Source organism: Lates calcarifer, linkage group LG12, assembly GCF_001640805.2.
Source record: "Lates calcarifer isolate ASB-BC8 linkage group LG12, TLL_Latcal_v3, whole genome shotgun sequence".
Lineage (NCBI taxonomy): Eukaryota > Metazoa > Chordata > Actinopteri > Centropomidae > Lates > Lates calcarifer.
In genome coordinates, this window is record NC_066844.1 from 13,342,256 (window position 1) to 13,353,508 (window position 11,253).

Here is an 11,253-nt window from a genome sequence, read left to right on the forward strand (position 1 = left end):
AGATGAAATGTCGGGCTTACAAGTTATCAGGAAACATCATCTAGTAATCATGAATATCTTTTAAAATAATAATAATAATGTGGTAGATTTGTGATTCAATAATCCATTTAATTGATGTGGAGATATTTCATTGGGCACAGTGGTTAGCTGTATAAAATTTCATGACAACCCATCAAATAATTTTCTGAATTACTGTAGTCTTGACCAAAGCGCTGGACAGTGGACAGGCTGACAGTGTCATCAATGGAGCCACGCTGCTAACACCAATATGGTGAGATGACTTTCACATGTCCTCTGAATAAGGCTTTGGACAGACTGCAGCTACATTCAGAGTCCTAATAAGACAGAGCTAATTTGATCTGGACACATCTTCTCAGATCTCTGCCCTGGCTTCCATTTAGTTTTAGAATTGATTACAATATTTCCTTCCTTGCCATTACTAGGCTCTACAGAAAATCTTTGATCTGCTTATCATATATGGTCATCTGGCACAGGCAATCTGATTATTCCAATGCTTACATGAAAGGTTGGTGAGGCTGCTTGTATTTTTTAATGCTCTGTTGTTTTTGCTAGTGAGATACCTGAGACTTGCTGGTTTGTTGACTCTGTACAGTATTTCTTTGTGTCTGTGAGTCTAAGAAGCGCGTCTCAAAACGTAAGGTTAAATATTTCTGTGTGAGTACACAATCTCTCCTTTGCATACAGATCTTTTAACACTGTCCTGATTTCCCTTGCCAGGCTTACAGCTCACATTCTATTGCCAACCATAAATGTCACCACTTAATGTAATGTGTAATATCTTAGAATTTCTCAACTTGGAACACTTGACAGGACTGGGAGCTGAACTGATGGGCAATGACACAAATACGCTGGCTAAATCAAATAAGTCCTCCACTTACAGTCTCTCTTTCTCTGTGATGATGCCATTCTGACAGAGCAGTGGAAATTCAAATAGCAGCCACCTGAGGTCGGTGCCCGCTGAGCGTAGCACGCCACCCCCACACCAAGCTTCATGAAAATCCACTCTTCAAACCCACTGGAGCCCGGACATCAGAATAATTCAATCACCTTTTCCACTGACCATTTCAGAACATTGCATAGTATTTCTCACTGTCCCCACTTTGCTAAGCGGTTCTTGTGAAGCCTGTCTGGAGGCCTCCTGTGGTGGAGCCTCTCTGCTGCCTCCATTTTTAGATGCGCTTGGCATTCTTGAAGTGGGGGGGAAATAAATGTTTCCCACCCCCAGACTTTTCTAGTCTGCTAACACAACCACTGCTGGTGTTTGCCATTTTGTCAGAGTAGTTCAGAATGTTTAACCCTGCTGTGTGCCAAAACATTGTAACTTGACGTTGACACGACCCCCAGCTGATCCAGGACCTGAAATTCACCAACAGACGCTAAAAAACCTTTAGGCAATGTAGGGAAGATCAGTTTCTCACCTTGTTTATTTCTTAACACATTTTGCGTGCCTTGGAATTCACCACAAGATTCAAAGCTAGTATTTACAAGCAGCACATTCTAGATTGTTCTGATAAAAGTTCCTTTCTCCCATGAGAAATGAGACACGTGGGAGTTGATCTGATGTCTGTGGTTTTGAAGAGGCGTGATAAATGTGTCACAAGTTAAACCAAGCAGCAGCAGCAGCAGCATTAGACACTAACATTCTGACTGGCATTTGGGAGAGTAAAGAAAAAGATGGCTACGTCATCATTCACAAGCATTTACAGGCAGCACACTCTGAAGTCCTCTTCCAGAGAAACGAAATTAGACAAGCGAGGGTTCATCCTGCGGACAGCTCTGGATGGAGATGAAGGAGGTCATGATGTCTGTGTGTGCTTTTTCAGGCGATTCAAGGCAGCGTTATAAGGAGGCGTAGAGAATGTGTCACAGCCTGCCATTCACTAGCAGGAGCGGGAGGACTCGGCCTGCATTCTGATTTCAGGGCAGGCTGTCAGCATGTTTGGTCTGGCTTGGAAACTAAACAGTACCCTCTATTGGATGACACGAAGATTGCATGTGGTGGGGCCCGACCCAATCAAGAGAGGACATGACTGGTAGTGGAGTGTGAACTTTCAGTCCTGTTGAGCCACAGATTATTTTCAAATCTCACAAGTGATGCTTCAACTAAAATAGTGACTCCTGTGTTATAATGACTTTCACAAGACTTGATGTATTTCTTCTTTTAATCCTGTCAAAGTCACCAAGTGTATCCAACACCAAAGTACTTCCACTTAACATGATGACTCAAGACACTTAGTGTGATTTGCTATGCGCTGCTGCTGACCTCGCTTCCATTTTAAAACTCCTTCTCTCCAGGCGGGTGGTGACGCATGAAACTCAAACATAACTCCACGCAACAGCCCTGGTGGGATTTGAGTGAAGTCCAGAGGCCAGTTGGGATCCAATGATGGGGGCTCTGAGGGGAGTTGCCAGCAAAATGAGAGGGAGTTTAATTTCATAGTTATTTTACTGACTAGTTTGATCAAAGACTTCACTTTACTCACCGTAGCTATCACTCCAGCTGCAATATAGACTATTATAATTCATACCTATGAACAACATATCTGCTAGCAGTGGGACAAATTACACAAAATTCAGATTTTCCAGGATAAACGTGAGTAAAAGAACCAATGTCTTTAAATTGGAATGATTCTCTAAAGTGATTCTGCTGGGATCTATTTGATTTTTTTGTTTTTGCTTTTTGTGTGGGGCCAGAGACAGATTTTCTCACTGCAGATCTGATAGCAGGTTGGTTTATTTACCTATTTAGAATTTTATCCCCTGCTAATACAATCTGTGGCTGCAGGCACTGAAGATGGCACAGATTTATTTTAGGGTCCGTATCTACAAGTGCAGTAATGACACATAACTGAGTTTTTATTACAAGTGGCCACTTTTTTAGGCCACAGATGCCTCTTTAAAAAAAAAAGTCTGTGAAACCCTGAAATTGCCACCCTCTTCTGTCCATATCATCTGCCGTTCATAAAGATAGGGTCAGATTAAAAATCGTTTGGTTTCAAGCTGATTTTAATATCCCTCCTGACCTGGCATTTGTTTCCCCGGAGACAGGTCTTCAAAGCACACCGCTTAAACACACTGCATGGATTAATTCAGTTCTCTTTTTATTTCCTCAGAGAGCTGCGGCAAATTTCAGCAGTCAAAAGACAGCTGTGACAGTCCGTATTGTAAACTGACCAACAAGAACACCTCCTGGGACATGAAAAGTCATCTTTCTTTAATGAGCAAAAATTCGCTCCTCTGTATATTTTTATTGTGACCAAAGCCATAGAACAGTTGGTGAGCTTTTACAAAAGCTACCCCCTAAAAATCTCAAAGTAAAATGAGCTGCTTTCATTATTTTTTAGACATCTTTCCTTTGTCCTTTGTATGTGACAAAGGGAGAGATAAGTTGTGCAGTTGTGCTATGGCAGAAACCAACTAATTTCACTGCATATGGCATTTTTGTTGCACCATTTCTACCAGGGGAGGTAGTGTGCTTGTGGAGATCAAAGCTAATACCAACACTTCACAGACAAGTTACAAAGGGACTAATATGGGAAATAACTTGTCAAACATGTGTAACTAATAATATTAAAAATGGCTGCATCTCATTACTGCCAAGTTACTGCCAGAGTTCTGGTACTGTGCATGCTGGCTACATGGCATAGCCTATTGGGTTGTTTAATATTAGAATCATTGTCAATACTATTAGTTCCACCTACTCTGACAAGTCAAAATGCCTGTGAGAAGAATGTTCTCTGTCTTTCAGGATCTTTACACCTTCAGTAACCTTTGAACCTACAATTAACAACTAAAAGTATTCTGTCCAAATCTCATATTACATAAAATACTGACCAAGTAGTGTGTTTGTGTGTGGAAAGTGAGAAGTGTACTCCAAAGTCATTAACAGGAAAGATGGGGGGAGGCAAATGGGGGAGTTTCTAACTTAATTGCAGATAATGGTAAGACAGCTTGAGGGAGATCTTGAAAAACAACAGAGTAAGTATTACATGTTTTTTGGAAAAAAGATTTGCTAACTGGCAGTAGTACACTGAAGCCACAGTTTGCCATCTGCTGTTGCACCATGATTGATTAATACAACACAATTACCGGTAAGTGCATTGGCACATACTGAATATCAGTTTGCAGTATGGACTTGTATGTGTTGGTTATTGAAAATCTTGGGTCAAGAGTTAATTTCCAAAATAGTGGCTGAAAAAATAGGTCATTTAAAAAAAAAAAAAAAAAAGAGGCAGTTCTAATTCATTGGATGAACTGTGAATGTTTGAAATTGGCTTTTTTTCATGGCAGACATTCTGACTGTGCTGAAAAGCACAGGTGTTACTAATGGCATTAATAAGTCTGCTCCTTTTATGATCGAAGTTGTCACTCCATCCAGCCAGCAGAGACCACACCACAACCGTGGAGCTAACCTTACATGGATTGCAACCATAATTAAAGTTATTAATTGCACCTGTGCTTTTCTGCTAGAACAACTCAAAATGTCTGCTGTGAAAATGGTCTGTTGGACCACAGCTGAGACGTACTGTATCCAGCTGTTACCAGCATAATCCAGCATGTCAACACTTTCAATGCACACAATTAAGAGAATAAATGAGATGCTGTGTGCAAGTAAGCAAGACCACCACACATAAAAATGTTAACATTTATTGCTGATTCTGAATACCGCATTGAAAGCAAAAGCATTCAGAGTATACACAGAAATTATACAATTATATATGGTTTCACAAAGGCAGTGAACACATACTGTATTACAATCTACAAAAATCTACTTTACAGAAATTTAAAATTCTAAATATCAAAAAGTACAGCTGCAGAAACAGGTGTAGAACTGGAACCAGAAACTGCTCTGGACATCGGTCGGTGAAACAACATGGTGACATCACGATACAAAGAAAGCGGAGGTCATCTTTGTACTTACAGCTGGTTTTGGAAACTACAACTGGCAGACAAAACAAAAACATACTCCAAAATAACTCATTGAATTGAAATGATCATATAAATATGGTGGTTTTATGCATCCAAAATAGATCATTTTACAGAGGACGCCTCTACAAGGTAGCATGTCATAGTATTGTTCCGTGGGATTGGTAGTGTATCTCTGCAAAAAATATGGTTAAAATAATATAAGGACACAATGGAAATCTCACATCTCACAAGGATGGAGAAGTAAAATTTAAAACAATATATGTCAATCAACAGCCTGGTGGAGTAACAACATGGTGGTGGGGTGTCAGGTTCAGGTCACTGCTTGACTCTAGAATATTTTTAGCTTCAGTCAGGAACAGAAATGGTGGTGATAGCTCATATCTGAACAATTTCATAAATAATGAGGGGCTGGTATGGCTCTGTTCTGACCCTGGTAGTGTGGTACACTGGGCTTAAAGGGTACAAAACCTAGACCACCGATCCTGTCACACTGTCCAAATGGTTGGAGAGGGTGGCATAAAAAAAGAACCAGACCACCACAGCACCCAAACAACCCCAGAGAGCGCATAACAAAAGAAGAAGAAAAAAAAATCCTGCTAACCAACTCAAGGCTGCAGAAACCAACCCCTATTGAGGGAAACTTAAAAATACAGGATAACAAGATCAATAAAATATTCCAGTTATTAAGAAAAAAAACTTCAAATGAAAATTTATTTGTATGCCCACATCAATGCCAGGTAGCCATTTTGGAGGAGTGTCCAAAAGTGGGACGAGGCGTTCGTCTTGTGTACGAGGTGCAGTTATCCTCATTCCCAGTGACAGTCAAGCTGGATTCAAGGACAAGCTGGTTTATGGTCACACATGGCTGCAGGGGGGCCTTCAGTCTAGTCCTGCTCCATAGGCTCCTCAGTGGTCCCAGTGTTCAAGATGGCACTTTCCATGGCGCCCTCTGTAGGAGGTTCAGTCGTACTGCTGGAAGGGGCGAGAGCTACGTCTTCCCTGGCCGCTTCGTTACTATCCTCTATGCTACAGCTGCTACCACTGCTGCTACTGCTGCTGCTGACTGGGTCACTGTTGCTCTCCTCACTGTCCCTGCTGGTCTCCGGGCTCTCAAGGACACCTGCAGGCGCTTGTTGCTCTGTCTGATCCATGTCACTGCCCTCATCCTGGGAGCCGCATGGCACCTCCCTCTCAGCTTGCTCTGCCTCCTGACCTGAGCCCGCACACACCTCAGCCTGTGTGCTGCTTGTTGGTTCTGTAGAGAAAAAGTTGGAAAATGTTTCAGCTAGCATTCAAAAACACTGAAAGCACTGGTTGGAATAAGCCTATCCTAAACTGCAGCTAAGAAAGTCTAATTCTAAGTGACAGCGCAACAGGCAAATACTTTGTACACATCAAAAATTACCACAACAATCTGAAAATGCCATGAAATCACAACTTATCCCTTGAATTTAGACTAAAGAAATCTGGCTGTAAATTGTAAGTGCTTAAAGCATGTATCTTTAACTGTAACTGATTTGTTGGGTCTCTCTCTGTAAATACCTATTTTAAAGAGTACGGTCTAGACCTGCTCTATATGAAAAGTGCCTTGAGATGACTGTTGTTGTGATATGGCGTTATATAAATAAAACTGAATTAAATTTTTCCAGAATGACTTTTTACACATAGCCATTGCACTGCCTATAGGGACACCTTAGTGCACTTTCAGCAAGTATGACAGTGTAGTAGGTGGGTGTGAAATGCAAAATGTGCAAAATGCAAACATTTTTACACTAAAGATTTAACAACATTATATGCTACTGCTCAAATCATAAAAATAAAAAACATGCAGTTACCACATGTCTACAGTCAGCTTAGACTATACATTATAATACCACTTTCCAAGTCAAAGCATACATGTTTACATAACTTTCTTCAAAGTACTGTGTCTGAATTCAATGAGTTAAAGTAGTGATATTCAACTGGTGTGCAATGGCATGCTTACTGTCAGTTACCCTGGCACTATGAAAAAATGTGATAAATAATTTACAACTGGGGGGAAAATTAAGACAGCTACCACGCTATTGAAAAATTTAAATGATACATGATCTGAGATGGTATACAAAACTAATACACATATTTTTTCATTATCTCAATGAACTGAATCTGCAGGGGTTTATATGTTATATGGTTTATATGGACACATACAAACTGCACACATTTGTGTCTTGGCTGTCTGTAGAGGTTTCGCCTTCGCCAGTTGATTTCTCAACAACTGAAACCTGCCTTGAGAGATATTTCCCCTCAGATATACACTGAATATAATTGGGTTTTACCCAGTAATCTTGATCTACCTGTGGACTGCAGTGGTTCAGTGTGGTGAAATAATATACAGCCATTAAAGCCAGTGCAATTGCAGTATTGCACAGTTTTTCATAACCTACCTGTGTGAACTCAAGACTCAAACACCACAATTTCACTCAAGCGTCAAAAAATGCATCACATATGATATCACACATACAAACCAACAACCACTTTAACACAAAGTACGAAAAAGTATTTAAAAAAGAAAAGAAAAAAACCTGCCTTGGTCTTCAGTGGCAGCAGCACTGCTGGAAGCTTCATTCTCCTTGCTGTACGTGGTCTTCTCCTCTTCCTCTTCCTCTTGGACCATGGCTTCTGCCTCTTTTGAGAAGCAGGAGGCATGCGAAGGCCTCAGTGTGTCCACCTCCTGCTCTTCCTCTTCATCCTCGATCATCTTCATCTTCCTCCTCGTCCTTACTGAACTTAAGTCTCTTCACCTCCTGCTGCTCGGCTTCCATGTCCTCTTCTGCGTCTGGATGTTTGTTCTTCACCGAGCTCCCCAGGGAGCCTCCTGATGCCGAAACCTCACTGACAAAAAAAGAAAGAACAGGAGATACAGACGCGGTTCCAATGGGTTTATTTGTGTTGAACATGAATGACAGATTTTCTGGCAAGTTGTGGCTTCTGACATACCCCGAGTCTTTGTCAGCTTCTTGCTCTGTGCTGAGGTCTTTGTTGTCTGTGCTGTCGGGCAGACCATTAGCTGCTAGCGAGTTGGCCAGAGACACCTTCGGTCGATTCAGCGGCCGGGGAGTTCCTGGACCGTTCACTTTCCTGACAGACGGGCAACAAAACATAAAAGGAGTGAAAAAAAGCATTTTGATAAAAATGACATTTTTATCTGATGTCAAAAAATGCATGAATTTTAGAATCAAGGACCAAATCTGTCCCCAGCACAACCTCTCTGTAAAAGCAGATGTGTTCCCAGGAAGCATCACTCCATTCATTCTATTGACGGCATTGCATCCATTTTTCCTGCACAAGTTCAGAAAAACAAAAACAAGAATAGAACTCTTAATCCGGTAGAAAATACAATTCCAAAACTTTCATATTAAGGTATCATTTATTTAGTGCTTTATTTAGACAGCTCACTTACTCGGACGTTGGATGTACACAGCTTACCACCATTACATTCTATGGGGAAACAAGAATTGCCAAATGAGCAACAAAAGTTGTCTGGTTAATGACATAGGAAAAAATGCATCCACACTGCTAAGACATACCTTCTCCACCCCCCGAAGGAACTTATCTGTCCCTGTGTAGTTCCTCTTAGGTTCTGTGAGTAGCTCACACAAGCGCTGGATTGTAAAGGGGATTCTAAAGAGGAAAGTGCAGCAGAGTCAATATATAGCCAGTAGAAGATGCATTATTCAGGTGGTGTAACATTCTATTCATCCTTTTATTTTGTATAAATACTGAGTAATAAGACCTTCAGCAACAGACTACGCCACTCCACCCAGTGTGTGAGGGAGCACTACCTTAGGTCATTAGGTCAGACACCACTGCTCCCAGCACACACAAACAACTACAACTGCCAGACTGTGCAGCTTACATGCACTTAAATGTCACTGTCACCTCTCTCCAACCACTGTTTGTACATTATTTTTGTACATATATTACACACATATTAATAATTATTCTGTATGTATTTTTTATTATTTTATTCAATGTTTTATTATATTATTTGTCTTTTTGCAGGTATATTTATTCAGACTCTAGGTCACCTGAAAAAGGATCGATTAAGCGTTATCTCTGTAATGTTAGTGTTTTGCAAAGCTTGGGGGAGAAGTCACAGTGACAGCCAAGTTGTGCATTTATTATTTTTGTTATAGTATCGGGCTACAAACAATTATTTCTTTTGTTAATGAGTTAATCACTCAATAAAAATGTCACACTGAAACATACCTAATAAAATGTAAAAAAAAAAAAAAACTACATTTCTCCAGCAACACCTACGACAGGTTTGACAGATGTAATCAGTGGGACCAGATCTTGCCATACAATTAAGGATGCAATAAAAAGTCTCTACAAAATGACACTAATGTACTAAAATCACAAAAAATAATAATAATACAGAATCATGTGCTCTTAACACGAGATTAAATCTCTGGAATATTTATACTGTAGTCTACACGTCAGTGTAGCAAATTAGGTGAGCTATCCATGGAGTGTGTTGATGGGAAAGCAGAAATACTTTATCTGACTTCTCATTCCATCCAGTTAGCCTGTCATTATCACTGTTAATACATCAATTTACTACCACTACTATAACTGGGCACCTACCCATTGTATCCCTTCACAATCTTGAGAATTCTCTCCTTCATATCTTCAAAGGGAATTGACTCCACATTGGGGTTTGCAGGACCTCTTTGCTCAGGTGCAGAGGCTCTGAAGTCATCCATCACCTTTTCCAATTTGAACAGGAAGTAGTTCTTAAACTGAGACCACTGAACCCTGGAGGAAAACAGTAAACAGAATAAGGCTCTGTGCATTAGGAATAAGCATAGATCTTAAAATTTGCACAAAAGCATATATGTTTAGGCTACAGTAACATTACTGAAAATGAGACATGTAGATACTGTTACACTGGCATCGTAATTATACATCAATTTAAGATTTAAACAAAAAAAATCTGTTAACTCCAAGTAAAAAATATTACTGGACTGCTCTCCATCAAAAGGTATGGACATAATATATATAAAGTATCAAAATGTGTTGTTATTTATTTGTGTGTGTGTGTGTGTGTGTACTGTAGTTGTAGCAGCGAAGAGAGGAAATTTATCAGGCCTGCAATGTTCACTTACATGGTCTCTCCAGTCTTGGCAATATGACATAGAAACTGTTCCAGAAGAGGAGATGCCTCCTTCTTTGATTTCTTATCAAAATCTGAGGAAAATACAAACCACGGAATGAATAATCAAACATTTACACTATGATACAGCCAGATCAGAGATTAACTGGCTTTGATTTGACCTAGCTTAATCAACAGTTTTGAGCAATGTGTTGTAAAGTCTTGATATTTTGAAAACCTGCTGTGATAATCTACTTTAGCCAAAAAATCCAATAAATAAATAAAATAAACAAATATGGCTTGTTAGCAAGTCTCTGACAACACATTGACTAATTAACGTTAGCTATTTACATAACATAGCGAGCTAGTATTGCTAGCAACCCGGCCAGGTCGTTTGCTATATTGCTGTAACTAGCTTTAGTTTAGCACACTGGCTAGCATGTTAACTTAGCCGCAACAGCCTAGCCGGCATACAGTCTACCGGTGACAGTGACCAGTTACTTCATCACAGTTAAAGATATCAGTAAGAAACATCTGTCAAACACCAGGGCGAACACATACATATCTGGAAGAGGAAATAGAGAACAGCTTTATATTTTAGTTAGCTTCCTTCCTTGGCTAACGTATTAAGACAGGTAGCTAACCATTTCCGTGAAACCGCTTGTAGTGTTAGCGTTAGCTAACGCTAGTACTGAGTGGTAGCTAGCTAGTTAGCGACATAGCCTGTGAGCTAAAATCCGTTTATTTTTTTATTATATAACAATTACGGAGGCACACGTATAACACGTGGTCTCAATGAACACAAAAACTATCGAAATAAACTGAAAGGACCTCTCAGCGCCTCTTGAAGCGAGTCAATTTCCATCACGTCGTTGCCCTCTGTTAGTCCTGTGGATGTAAAAAGCAGACTGGTGGTTAGCTGCTGCTGCTAAAGCTACGGTCTCTCAGGCAAAGAGGAGGGAGTATTTTAATATGGCGCCGTGAGGTCACTGCCTGTTCAGTTACAGACAAGGCACAGCATTGGGAAGAGCAACAGAACTAACCTTATGAATGGAGTCATTTTCTCTACCACTTCAACAACAACGACGATAATAATGATCATAATAATAATGATAATGACAAATAGATAATAATGAAATTCAAATACATTAGACATAAGAACAGTTTTT

General features: G+C 40.1%; 1 protein-coding gene across 1 annotated transcript; it reads right to left on the reverse strand.

Moving 5' to 3' along the window:
- Positions 1-4,652: 4,652 nt before the first annotated feature.
- On the reverse strand, positions 4,653-11,057 carry ppp4r2b (protein phosphatase 4, regulatory subunit 2b). Its single transcript, XM_018698983.2, is given in 10 exon segments — positions 4,653-6,205; positions 7,516-7,682; positions 7,684-7,821; positions 7,927-8,067; positions 8,194-8,268; positions 8,390-8,427; positions 8,517-8,610; positions 9,577-9,747; positions 10,098-10,179; positions 10,916-11,057. Coding segments are annotated over 10 exon segments (1,311 nt in total). The 5' UTR covers positions 10,950-11,057; the 3' UTR covers positions 4,653-5,834.
- Between the last annotated feature and the right edge of the window lie 196 nt (positions 11,058-11,253).